The 14,013-nt window shown below is 40.7% G+C and overlaps 2 protein-coding genes across 4 annotated transcripts in view; one reads left to right on the top strand and one right to left on the bottom strand.

The window, feature by feature from the left end:
- Window positions 1-487, bottom strand: part of pole3 (polymerase (DNA directed), epsilon 3 (p17 subunit)) — a 7,620-nt gene extending 7,133 nt beyond the window's left edge. The window contains exon 1 of the mRNA XM_031848696.1: window positions 136-487. Coding sequence (XP_031704556.1) covers window positions 136-201 — 66 coding nt within the window. The 5' untranslated portion in view covers window positions 202-487. The remainder of the gene's footprint in view (window positions 1-135) is intronic.
- Window positions 488-3,125: 2,638 nt separating this feature from the next.
- On the top strand, window positions 3,126-13,780 carry kmt5b (lysine methyltransferase 5B). 3 transcript variants are annotated; one of them, XM_031848709.1, is made up of 10 exons: window positions 3,126-3,144; window positions 5,955-6,200; window positions 6,285-6,432; window positions 6,601-6,766; window positions 6,849-6,958; window positions 7,860-8,026; window positions 8,661-8,680; window positions 9,428-9,564; window positions 9,804-10,003; window positions 10,179-13,780. In XM_031848709.1, the coding sequence occupies exons 2-10, from the start codon at window positions 6,044-6,046 to the stop codon at window positions 11,672-11,674; spliced, it is 2,601 nt and encodes an 866-aa protein (XP_031704569.1). In that variant the 5' UTR covers window positions 3,126-3,144; window positions 5,955-6,043; the 3' UTR covers window positions 11,675-13,780. The 3 variants fall into 3 exon arrangements, with proteins under 3 accessions (XP_031704569.1, XP_031704567.1, XP_031704568.1); XM_031848707.1 differs by lacking the exon at window positions 3,126-3,144 and adding an exon at window positions 3,172-3,542; XM_031848708.1 differs by lacking the exon at window positions 3,126-3,144 and adding an exon at window positions 3,555-3,863.
- The last annotated feature ends 233 nt before the right edge of the window (window positions 13,781-14,013 follow it).

Raw genomic sequence — 14,013 nt, 5'->3', positions numbered from 1 at the left:
TATAATATATTATCTCTGTCACAGGAGACATTATGAATAGAATACTTTTACTTTGTAATAGTAGTATTTGTTTACACTGTAGTATTGATACTTTTACTTCAGTTAAAGATTCCTTCTTCGTGGCGTTACACTCACCGCCTCCTTGATGATGCGCGTGATCACCGCGTTAGGCAGGTTCAGGTCTTCGGGTCTTTCCGCCATTTCTCTCCGATGGTTACCGAGTCCTTAACCGTCACCTCTCGTGCACAGCCGTGCTAACAGATTAGCACTGTTGTGTTAGCTTAGAGCTACCTAAAGTAGCTATTTGGTTGCTATAGTACCGCGTTTTGAAGACGACGCTCCTATTAGTCAGATCGATTAGTTTGACGCATCGATTAGTTCAAAACGGTGTCCGAAGTTGGTTGCGTGTCCACCAGAAACCGATTTGTTTTGGGACGTTTTCCCGCGAACCGTCCAAGCACGAGCCCTCATCCGTCAAGCTTTCAACTCCGACCTCCTGACGTCAGCGTAGCGTGGCTCGGTTGTTACGTCATTACGTAAACATTGAACGCTACTAAACAAACAAAAATACACAGAAAAATGGTAATAAAATAACTCGTACATAGTTTTTCTTTAGTGGTGGAGGAAATATTCAGATCCTTTAATAAAATAAAAGTACTACAACTATAAAAATACTCTTACAACATGGAAAAGTCGAAAAGGTATGTAGGCCTAAGTATAATTAGGAAATACTTAAAGCAGAGAGATGGGCCCCTGTGACTGTTATACTATTATATATTATATCATTAGATTATTATTACTTTTGCATTAATGTAAAAGTTGGATTCTACTGCTGTTTTCTCCATTAATCAATTGTTTTCAGTCGGAACCAATGAAGGGGGAGGTTTTGAGCGATGGTTTTGGTGTATTAATGGGACTTTAGAATATCGCCAGTCTTATCCTTTAATTAGAAGCTAACACAATGAAAATGACTCAGGACTATAGGGGTGTGAAGAAGGATTATTTATCTCAACTCTAATGATTAATCATTATGTCTATAAAATGTCACAAACTATGGTCACAAAATAATAAAAACTCCATCAGAATTTGACTTAAATAACATCTTCAAACTATTGTTTTGTTGGACCAACGTCCAAAAACCCCGAAGATATTCCACATATTATAATGTATATTTTGTTGTTGATTATCTATAAATATATAAAGTACATAAACGCTCATTAAAGTGACCAGCTGACCTGCTAGAAGTGAGACTGAGAGTTAAATGAAATAATAAAACATTTGTTATTAAAGATGATGTTACAGCTGAAGTGATAATACTCCCACTGGCCTCGTCACACATTATTTGCCGTGTAGGCCTATTGATGAATATATTAAAAACCCCGACTGGGCAGACTCACACCTTCATCGCTGACGGAGAGGAGAAGGTCTGAGGTATTTAGGTGGTTTCCATGGTGCCTGTCTTCCTCACACATGCAGCCGCCCACACATTGTAAAGCTCTCTGCAGAGTATATATGCAAAGAAAGGAGAGTTTCATCTACGCCCACCAATTTCAAGCTTCTGGGCAGCGCTCCAGGACACCAAAGTCTCCTCAGCTCAGTTATCTGTGCTGTTGGAAACAATCGCTGTCATTGTGTTCACCTCAACGCTGCAGATGTGAAACTAATTCCTCAAAAATGTCCAACTGTACAAGATATGATTGTTTAAAGTCAGTGTTTAAAGTCAAGGAGAAGTAAATATTGCATTTTATCAACTCAACAGCCCTCCACAAATACACTAGTCTCTTAATAGTTTAAAATATAATCACACATCAAGTGACAGAAAGGGAAAAAATGGGAAAAACTACAACATCAACAACAATAACTCATTAAACAGCTTGTTGAATTACTATAACATTTAACCTAAAAAGGCTTTTTGTAACCTAGTTTGTTTTTGTTGCTTTTAAGTTTAGTTTTTCCTCTTTTCGATAAAAACAAAAAATGGAAGTGCTGGACTTTTACAGTTTGTATACCATAGCTACTATACATTTCTGCAAATAAAAAAGAAGAAAAAAAGAAAACTTTCCACACACTCAAATACACAAATCAGCATGTTAAATAACAACAAAATGATAGAGTTGTTGATCAGCGTACAACGTTCAATATTTGCCTCTCAACTTAGGACTGAAAAAAGGAAAGATAAAAGCTTACATTTTAAACTGTGATGTATATATATATATATATATATAAATGTCACACAATAATAGGATAGAATGTCATCCACATTTACTTAAGTATTGTGTTAATTAAATGTTTGACGTACTTTACTAGAGTCTTTCCATTTCATGTTACTAAATACTTCTACTCCACTGTATTCTGGAGGCAAATATTGTTGTTTTCACTCCATTACATTTATTTTAAAGTTTTAGTCTCTTTGCGTATTTGTATTATTAAAAACAATCAAAATCAACTAATATATTATGATGTAATATAATTAAGTTATGACACCCAGCAGTATATAAAGCAATTTAAATTAGCTGCACTTTTACAAGCTGTAATATCAAACTGCTGAACATATAAATGCTTCAATGATTATTATCCAACAATATAAGATATATAATTCTGAAATGGGCCATTCTGCATAATGACTAAGTTTGGTATTTTAAGTATAATTTGATACTAATACTTATGTAATTTTATTAAAGTAACAGTAATAATAATAGCAATAATCATAACAATCCTAATAATTATAATAATAGTTTAACAGCAAGAACGACGTTCATAAACTAAAACTTTAATATTGTTATTATTTTTAATTAACATTGTGTGGGTATTTATCTTAAAAGAAAAAGTAAGCAAACAATTGAACTCATTAAGTGAATGTCAAAGAATAAATCAGTGATGTGGAACAATTAACAATGTCCATCCGGATGGAACCTTGTCTGGTTCTGTAGAGAAAGAACTGGTGAACAGCCTATTTACACAGTAACAAGAGAAGAGTGAAGAGGAGGTACATCTCAGTACTAATGTAGCAAAAACGCAGAAGTCATAAGGTTTATATGTGGTTCTAAGTTCACTTGTTCTGGTGAGGTTCTGCGGGGAACGGAGCAGGCAGAACCTCACTGTTGTCTTCGAACTACCGTAAGATTCTTTAGGAAGCGCAAAGAGGTTTGTTTATGCAGCACTACTTTTGTGTACATCCGACAAGTACTGGCTCAAACTAAGATAACCATTTTTCGACATCCGAAAGCCACGAAAAGTCGACAACAACGTTCACTTTCATAGTTTCAGACTAAAATCTTCCGATTATTGCTTCTCATTTCTGTGCCGATGGTCGACAAAAACGGCTGGGTTATTTTTTTTGCTGGATCTATCTTCTCTCGGGGATGTGGCTGTGATGCGGCCTTTCTCTCTCTATTTCTCCGCCATCTTGAATTTTAATGTTTCTTTAAAAAAAAAAAAAATGTGTTTCCTGTGATATTTTTTCGTTTAGGTTTGTCGTGCCAAATTTGGATTAGTTTGAAGGAGTTTTTATTTCGTGATTGTTTTTCAACAAAATCACCGTTGTGAGTATTTGTGTGTTTGTTCTGCTTCCGTGTTGCTCGAGACATTTAAACGCTCCCAACGCGTGTAAAAGCTTTCAGCTATTTAACTATCTATCGTGATAAATAACGCCTGTATCGAGCATTGGGTCATAACTGCTTGATGTGATGACTACCAAGGATCGTGTGCACTGTCTACAAGTATACCAGCACATTAAACTAACTTTTAATTCGCTCACAAACGACATAGTTAGCCTGTTAGCTGTTAGCTTAACAAGCTAACTAGCCAATGGCTTCCACATCAAACAAGCCAAGCTGTCGCTGTTAGCCTGCTGTTGGCTGCAGGTAACGTACTGGGACACGTGTGCAGCTAACCATCGGGTATTACTGTCGAATATTGAATGCATATTATATTAATTAGGGTAAAGATAACGGCGTTCTGTTATCACCGACTCTCTTGTTGTTGACTGCTAGCCGACGGGAGCTAAGTTAGCCTACTGAAGTTAAGTTTGACGCTAGCTAACGCAAACTAAGAAGTAAATATACGGTATATTAGTATAATTAACCAAATGTTTGTACTCTTAATACAGGTTGGAAAAGTTCAAGTTGGCTTTTTATGGTTTTATTAGTGTAATGTTAGCATGCTTCATGGAACCATTACGATGTCGGTGTTTGAGGAGTGGAGTTGAATGTATTATGATGTAAATATCGTTAAATATCACCACCGATGTGCTATATTCTGTTCCGGTCTCTGTGTTGAAGTACAGGTGAACTGGTGGTGTGTTTAATGTTGGTGGGAGACGTTAACTATTGCCGGTGTTTGCTGCTGCAAGCTAACGCACAACCACGGCCGTTTTGGTAATTAGCTCCATGCTAACGGAGTGTCTATGGGCGGAGATACGACAGTTGGCAAACAATGCAAAGCTTGATTGATACCTCTGATACAACTGTCGTGTCTGTGTGTTTGTATATGTGTGTGTATGATGGGCAGTGTGTGTGTGTGTGTGTGTTACTGCCTTTCCTCATTCCCGTGGCGTGTTGTGGTTTTTGTTGTGGCTAACGTTAGCTTCTGAGCTAAAATTGCGAAGCCTTTTTTTAATGCATCGATTATAAATGAGATGATGCTCCTTGCGACGGAATTGCGCATTTGGAACCCCCATTTCTTACGTGTGTAAATACTGTATACTGTTGTTGGTGTGATTCTAAACCATGATCGTGATTTCTGTGGATATATTCGGTCCTTAAATTAACAAAGCGATATTTTATGTGTGGTGGCACCAAAAGACGTTACTTTTGCACTTGACAGCAAGCCAGTGCATTGTTTGGGGTTACCATTGAGCGGCGCTGCAGGATTATTTAAAACTTCCTCAACACTTCCTGTGTGTTTACAAATTAGTGGTGGAAAGGAGTATTCTGAACTTTCACTTAAGCAAAAGTAGTAATACCACTGTGTAAAACATCAGAAGTGGAGCTAGTTTTAAATACTTTATATGGCTTTATCACAGTTTATTCGCCGATTTAATATTTGTAAACAATATTCTAAATTTGCAAAGTAATTTAAGCTTTAAAATAAATGTAGCATAGTAAAAACGATATTTCCCTTTGAAATGTATTGGAGTAAAAGTATAAGTATAGTGTTAAGTACAAGCACCTAAATATTGTACTTGAGTAAACTTGGTTGCATTCCACCAACGTGTAAACATTAGTACTCAGCACTGGGTGAGTTGACTGGTTATTTACTGGTTTTATTGGGTGATAGCTGTGACAGACGGGGACCTCACCTCAGGTAGACTTGTTGTTTGGCAGAGTCCAGAATCAGGTTTATTGTCAAGCAGGTTTACACGTGGAAGGGATTTGCCGGGGTGTTTTGGTGCATATCAATAAACATAGTAAGAGAAATTAAAAGATAAAAGAAAATACTGCAAGAAAAATAAATATATTATGAGAAAATGTCTTGAAAAATATAAACAATATATTCGCGTGGCACAGTTTTCTGCAGAATGTGTACAATATTGCCCAGGTAATGTGTAAAAGTTCACAGAAGTATAGAGAAGATTTGCAATGTACACAGATAATAGTCCAGGACCTTGTATCCCAAAGCGTCGTCCTTGCATTGTGTTGTATGTATGTATGTATGTAGGTAGGGGGAGAGGGGGAGAGAGAGGGGGAGATGTATATGTGTGTAAAGCTGCCATCCTGCCATCTTGGCACAGCCAAGATGCAATTTAGTAAGGTTAAATGGGACAAATGGAATAAAACAAATAAATTAGTAATGCATTAACTTTTTTTCTTTCTTGGCAGTATTTGAGCTGGTAGCACATCCAACTGCTCATTTTCATCCCATTTTGTTTTGTATTTCTTCAGTCTGTGTAAACTAATTAGATTTCTTGGCATCGAGTAATGTTTGTTGTGTTTTATTTTTTGCTCTGCCTCCAGGTTTCAAACTCTAGACCCCAGTCTTCCCCACTCAAGAGTGTTTGTTCATCTCGGAGACTAAATGCAACTGGATCAGGGGGCTTGTGGGCATGAAGTGGCTGGGCGAATCCAAGAACATGGTATTAAATGGCAGACGACACGGAAACAAGTTGACCAGCGAGCAACATGTGAGCCAGACTCGCTCTCAGCACTCACAGCGGGCATCCCTGCGCCACTGCAAAAACAGAAGTCGAAGATGTAGCCGCAGTGAGTCAAACGCGTTTGTTAAAAAACGTGTAGATTCTTCATCAGACACATGCACTAACACCAGTCTGCGTTTGGTGTTTACAGGGTTTAGTGCAGCCAGTCTGGAGGCAGAGAAGCGCTATGTGCCCACTTCAGGAATGACTGCCAAGGAGTTGTGTGAGCATGATGACCTGACCACGGGCCTCATCCTGGATCAATATCTGGGTTTTCAAACTCACAAAATGAACACCAGGTCAGCAGATTCACCACAGGGGAATTGATGGTGGTGCAGCCTCTTTGCAGTTGCACATAAAAGTGGTCCTATTTATGTGGACATATGGCTTCTCCTTGCAATAAGTTATATTTTGTTTCTGATTTTCACATTTGTATTTCCCGTTGTGCCACGAATGCGTCCTCACAGATTTCGACCGATTAAGGGACGACAAGAAGAGCTGAAGGAGATCATCGAGCGCTTCAAGAAACACGACAACTTGGAGAAAGCTTTCAGAGCTTTGACGACCGGAGACTGGTCCCGAAATCTTTTTCTCCACAAGACGAAAGCTCAAGAAAAGCTCTTCAAGCAACACGTAAAAAACATTCTCTAAGATCTTGCCTTCATGTCTTCCAGCATCACAAACAACCAGATGACTAACTCTATGTTCTGCACAGGTATTTGTGTATCTGCGGATGTTTGCCACAGACAGCGGGTTTGAGATTCTCCCTTGTAATCGATATTCATCAGAGCAAAATGGAGCTAAAATTGTGGCAACAAAGGAATGGTGAGGACATGCTGCCACCTGTTATTTCTGACTATGACAGCACCACTAGTGAACTATCTGCTCCCATTAGCCCCCCCCCCTCTAAATGCATTTAACTGTTCTAATTCATCTTTGTTTGAACGACTCTTTTGTGTCCACCAGTGGTTCGATGCATCAATATTAACTGCATTAGGCTGCACTAGGGATGTAACGGTACACATAGTCACGGTTCGCTACGACAAAGGAAAAACAACCCAAATGGATAAAGATTGTTTGTTTTCATTTATTTTGAACAGACAGTAGTTCAGGTGTTGATGTTCTCCTGCTGGGGACTGATGAAGAATTTTTAAATTGTAAAATTAGTAATATTTCAAACACTTGTGTATGACACTGAACAAACACTTTCCTTTTTAAAAGACTACAGGCCACAATAGGCTATACAACTGAAAATCATCTATTAATCAATCTAATACAAAATATTGTTTTCTTTTTTCCCCTACAATGGTGGAGCGACACTGACGCACTGTCCTGGTTTCATAAACTCTCCGTTGCTGTTGTAACCCTCAAGCGGGTCTTTCAGCTCCTGCGTTTAATTTGCACTCGCCATCGTGCGGCTCACTCACGCGAGTCAGCATGCTGTGCTAACTTCAGCTAATGGTGTACGGCTTAAAGTTTCTGGGTGTGATTTCGATTTGTGCACTTGGCTTTTGCATAACATTCATCAATCTACATACTAAGTAATCTGCATGCAGCTTCGTGCACCGGGACGTGACAGGTCGCCACGAATACACAAACATCACAAACATAGCCTGCCCATATATAGGAAGTTCATGGAACACGGCAGCTATATGACTCTGTGCGTACAAGCACTTTGACACTCTGCAATGTGTAACACGCCTTTCTACCTTGTGCTGTTTTACAGGAAAAGAAATGACAAGATCGAGTACCTGGTGGGATGCATTGCTGAGCTTTCAGAGAGTGAAGAAAATATGCTGCTCCGGCACGGGGAGAATGACTTCAGCGTCATGTACTCAACCCGCAAGAACTGTGCGCAGCTCTGGCTGGGACCAGCTGCGTTCATCAATCACGGTATTAGTCGTTGTAGTCTGGGCATTTTCAATGGATGGATAAGGGCGTCAAAATGTATCGCTGAAAGTGCAAGGGGAGAAAACAAATCTACAGAGGGATGCAGCTAAATGTGCAAAAATAACAGACATGTTTACATTTTTACAACCTCTTCCTCTCCCCGATGCTCTGTATTCAGCAGCCTGCAGTTCACTCGAAGTTTCACAGAAGTTTTCTAACGTGACTGTTGGTCTCAACCGAGTCAGTCACGGCTTCGTAGTTGCGCTGAGGAGCTCAGAATTTATTTCTTTTTACAGCTTCAGCTTCTGGCTGTGATAAACGGTGTAGTTTTGCCAATTGTTTGAAGAAAACATGCTTTTAAGTCCCTCCTGCAGGTTCTGGGGTTCAGAGGGTTAATCAGTTTAAAGGCCCTTTAAAAAAAAATAATAATAATTGTATTGGGCTGTCTGTCTGTGCCAAAAATGCCACGCCGGATTATTCTTTGTCCCAGTCAAGCCCTGCTAATGACCGGGTGTTATTGGTACTGTAACAACATGATGAGATGCCTGAATCTTGTGAGAATTATAAATCTCCACCAGTCCAACATTCCTCATAGTCATAACGATACTAATTTTGTTGTGTTTCTTCTTTTTTTCAGATTGTCGACCAAACTGCAAGGTAGGTTCTTTGAAAGGTCTCTTAAAGGGATAGTACGGGTGCTTTGAGGTGTGGTTCTATGAGGTACTGATCCGTAGTCGGTAGATGGCAGCCGGCAGTTTGGAGAACAGACACGAGTACCAGCATGAGGGCAAAGCAATGTACTGCTGTGGACGGGGGCAACAGCAAAATGGATCAGTTTGTTATAATGTACGTTATATTTATAACATTTTCACGGCTTTACAAAAACAGTAATCTTCCCTCACAGAACACGGGTTTGGTTAGCCTACCGCTGCCCTGATTGGTAAGTTTGTTTGTGTTATTGTGTGACTTTGGTGTTTTAAAGGGTTGGTTTGGATTCAACAAAGTCACACAAACAAACTAACCAACCAAGGCAGCGGTAGAACTGAAACTCTTGTGTTCAGCGAGGTTTAAATTACTTGTTAAATTATTTGTTTTCAATGGAGGCTTTGAAGAGAGCATAAATAATGACTTCAGTTCCTCGGGGCTGTCTGACAGCTAGGCAAACTGTAATATTCTAAATATAGCGTAAACTTAAACTGATATTGATTCTTTTAGGTGTCTTAAATACGTCCACAGCACAACATTGATCCCGTGTTGGTTCTCCGTTTACTAGGTAATACTCTATGAATAAGTACCTCACACAACCCCACCTCACTATATCCCCTGAAGAAAAACCTAAAACAATCATGTGACGATTGGTGTGGAGGCTTTGTAGATTAACACTGTTTTTATTGTTTTGTGTAGTTTGTGTCGACGGGACGGGACACGGCCTGTGTGAAGGTTTTGAGGGACATTGAACCAGGAGAAGAAATCTCATGTTATTACGGAGACGGGTTTTTTGGGGAAAACAATGAATTTTGTGAATGCTATACATGTGAACGGTAAGTGTAACACTGTACAGAATGTCTTGAATGTGTTATATGTACAGTATGACTTTATATATGTGCCGTTAATTAAGATGACCGTTTTCTTTAATTGGTAAAAATTTCATCGAAATATATGGTGTATTGAGCCAACGCATAAAAATATGAACTTTACACATTATTCACTCACAAGTAAAGCTATATTTTTGCAATTTCTTCAGTTTAATCTTTTCACTCATTGTGTTCTTGTTGTGCAGACGGGGCACTGGTGCTTTCAAATCCAAAGCTGGGCTGCCAGTGGAAGTGCCGGTGATCAACAGCAAGTACGGGTTGCGGGAGACGGACAAGCGTCTCAACAGGCTGAAGAAGCTGGGGGAAGGAAACAGGAGCTCAGATAGTCACTCTGTAGGCTCCCATACCGACGTCGACTCTCAGGAAATGCCAAAAACACATCAATGTAAGATATAAAAGCCTCTGCTGCTACAGATGAATCTCCCAATCATATGAGACTATTCTGTCTTTCTCAGTTTACTTGCATTACTAGTGTAAATATCACCCAGCCAACATGTGTAGGCGGGTTTCTGACAATGTTATCAATACGTAACGTGCAGCATTTTATCTTTTCCCACCAGCTGCCAGAAAAAGAACATCTTCTTCTGGCCTGAAGTATAAAAACAGGACTCAATCCAGACAGACTTTGTCACGAGCCCTTACTACCTCATGTTCAAAACAAGGTCGTGTAAACAATAACAGGGTACCAAAGAGACTAAAATCCCAATCCAAGCCTTCACTAAGTAAAGTCCAGTTGCGGAGTCGCAGGAGGGGTGCAGAGCCCAAGGCGTTGGCCAAAGGAGAGACTTGCCAGCTGGGTCTCAGGGACTCAAAGGTGTCGTCGCTGTGTAAAGGTGTCACCGTGAAGAAGGAGAAGGATGGACAGGAGCTGATGCAGCAGACGTTAGGCCAGCGGGGCTGCCTCACCCGTCACGCTGCCAAGGAAAACAGCAATCTACCGCACGTGCAAGGCAGTGAGGGCAGCCAGTGTTCGACGTACAGGACTCGCAGGTCCACACGGACCCTCATAAAGGCCCAGGAAACTGCAGCAGGCGTTAAGCTGGAGCCCAGCGCCATGGACGGCTTGAGCCCAGTCCCTGGTGGAGTGGTCATTAAAACAGAGCCGGCTGACATGGAGGAGTACCTCCACCACGGAGTCGGTCTAGAGCAGCCAGCGTTGGACGCCGGCTACGCTAGAAGAGGCTCGTGCTCGAGGCAGAAACGGCCGTCTCGGCTCCGGACCGAGCGGACGATTAAATGCGAGGACTCGTACGGCGAGCCGTTTATGCCGGTGGCTGCTGGCCACGCTGCTAACTTCTCAGACTGCGGTAACGTGCTGCTGAGCTTCGCCGACCGGCACAGGGATTACAACGGGGTTTCCAACGGCAGCAAATCCCTCCGCAGGGACAAGGGTAAGAGCAGCTGCCGGTCACAGGACAAGGGGAAGAAGAAGCGTCAGATCACACGATACGACGCCCAGCTGATCCTGGAGAACAACACGGGCATCCCCAAACTGACACTCCGCCGGCGGAGGGACAGCAGCAGTAGCAAGACCAACGACGCCAACGACCCCATTGGCTCCTCCAACCTTTCTGCCTCCACGGTCAACTCGGCCTCTTCCAGCAAAATCAGCATCAAGTTCAGCAAGGACCACGACAAGGACAAAGGCGGCTCGTACATCGCCAAACTGAATAACGGCTTTTCCCCCGTGGTCCACAGTAACTCCACCAAGCTGAAGATCCAGCTGAAGAGGGACGACGACGCACGCAGGATATCCCAGTCTAAGGACCAGATGTCCTATAATGGGGACATGGGCCAGAGTCTGGAGGCCAGGAATGGTGGACATCGGACCCAAAAGGTCCTGGCAGAGCCGTCGTCGGACGAGGACGACGAGGAAGAGGATGAAGACGACGATGACGAGGACGACGACGATGACTACTTCGACAATGAGTTCGAAGACGATTTCATTCCACTTCCTCCAGCAAAGCGCCTCCGACTCATCGTGGGTAAAGACTCCATAGACATCGATATCTCCTCCAGGAGGAGAGAGGATCAGTCTCTGAGGCTCAATGCATAAGCTGTGGAGCTCATCACTCCCCCCCACCCCACCTGTAAATAAAGATGACTCGCTAATCAACTGTTGTGTTGATGTAAAAGAAGTACAGTAATTTAAAAACAAAAAAAATGCTGAAAAATTCTGAATGAAGGTGCTGTTGACCTAAAACAAATCTCTGTTCTTCACTTATGTTCAACATCGAGGTCTTATAAAAACAAAAGCTTACTTTTACCCATTTAATCTGCACACTATTCTAAATTTAAACTGCAGTAAGTTGCCCTCTTTATAGTTTCTGAATAATGTGACCGTAAGTGAAGGACGAGTATTTGTTTTTAGTTCAACTCTTCCTTTAAGTGAATGCACTTGTTATATTCATAATGGACATGGATATTGTAGAAAGTGTACAGTATGGTGACTATCCCCTCTGTCTCATAGGCAGGTTTTTAATGAACTTTTGATTTCTGTCTCTAGTTTGTACCTTTTTTTTGTTTTTTTTGCGTGGCGACCCACGCAGAGCGTACGGTGCGGTGTGGTTGGTCCAGAGGCATTACAACATCAGTCGGTTCATTTGGATCCAGCTGCCATGTCGTCATTATCTCAGTAGTTCTCCTGCTAAAAGAACCACTTTGAATTTCACTAATTCATTAACTATCAACATTATTTACTGTGTAAGTTTAATCACCCTGTTGAGTCCCGTCAGGCAACCGTAATCCTTGAAGCAAATCATATTATTCACCTTAGAAAGACAGTTTTATATATATTTGTGTGTGTATATATGTTATGTGTTTATCACGCACCAAATGTTAATGTCCTGTAGACCACTGACACAATGTCGACACCCTGAAACGTTTGCATTAATACGCATGTGGAGCTACAGCGTTTGCTTTCTGCCTGCGGTCGTTACACGTTCATGACATGAATGATGCAACGGAGTCGAACAACTTTAGTTTTTTTTTTTTCCCAGAACGCTGTAAATAGATTATGTTAATTAAGCTGCAGAGTTCCTAGAAATAAAAGCACACACGGTGTATTACTGTGTAATGGAGACATGGCACGCGTTAGTAGTTCAAAAGGTGAATCAAACCAAATCCAAACATAAAGGCTACCTAATTGCTTTTTAAACCTTTAATCAAGAAAAGTAATGTACAGAAAGACCGGCTCACGTCCCTTAACTGATCATCTGTTTCCTCACTTTTTATTTACCTGATCACATTCTTTTGGGAAGTTAAGATGTCCAACTGACACTAGAGTTTAAGGAGGAAAAATCACATGTGAACTGTTCTTAACTAGCGTAGAGTCATGTATTATTTTCCTCTATGGTGCTACTTTTATTTCCTCACCGTTTCTGTCCTGTGTGACTCTTCACTGGTAGATGGTGGCTGCATTAACGTCAAATTCTCTAGAAATACACGTCTTTATCAGTTGTGTTTGTAGCCTATTTAAGTTGTTTTTGTTTTTATTTACAGCTGCTTTTATTTCATTTTTTTTAATTTGCAAAAGCATGTAGAAACCCGTCTATCCAACAGCATTAGGTGCCTTAACGAAGAGCTTTTTGACACATTTAGACCAAATTTGTAACTAATCAATGAGTGACAATGCTAAGCCATCTGCTTCCCCTTTGAACTGTTGAAACACTTCAACACAAGTCCGCCGGCAGTCCTTCTGTATATTATTTTATTATAAATGAACTGTCCAACAGATCAAGGGATCAACTGAGATTGAATGTTAACCCACTTCTCCTTGTGTTAATGTGTACTGTTCATATCACCAGCAGCTCATCACCGTTCTGATCCTGGCTCAGTCTGTCCTTCCCCTCTGTTGGACGTCTTCATCCTACACTGTAAACTGTTCCAGGTGTTCGTCTGTGTGCTCTTTGTCCGATAGACAGCTGTCAACATTTACAATTGATCCAAAAAGTTTTTTAAAAAAAAACTTCAAAAAAAAGCAAAACAAATGTGAATAGTTTGCGGATATTTTAGCGAGTTTGCGTCGGTAGTGGGAAACGTAAAGAGAATTAAAAATGGACAGTGCATATATTGTCCGATATGTAAATCATGTGAACACATCTTGTACTTATTTAACAGTTTTGAATACTTGAAAACTATATAAAGTTTCTTTGTGACTCTTGTTTTTCTCGAGCCTCTTCTGGGGGCCACTGGATTCAAATGTTTCTGTATTTTCTGTTCATATTGTTTCCTGTCGCAGATATTGGTCACAATCCATGTTTTACGCATTATTGTCAACAAACCCGACGAAAAGAGCAAAACCAACCGTAAGAGTTAGACTTCCTGTTTGTGGCTCTCAGCGCCAAGCCCATTGGTTCCTACTGAAGATGTAAAATTATGTATAATTTAAATATA

Source organism: Anarrhichthys ocellatus, unplaced genomic scaffold (genome assembly GCF_004355925.1).
Source record: "Anarrhichthys ocellatus isolate YVR2014 unplaced genomic scaffold, GSC_Weel_1.0 scaffold8, whole genome shotgun sequence".
Taxonomy (NCBI): domain Eukaryota; kingdom Metazoa; phylum Chordata; class Actinopteri; order Perciformes; family Anarhichadidae; genus Anarrhichthys; species Anarrhichthys ocellatus.
The sequence above is the reverse complement of the archived record's forward strand: the minus strand, read 5'-3'. Positions and strand labels throughout refer to the sequence as shown.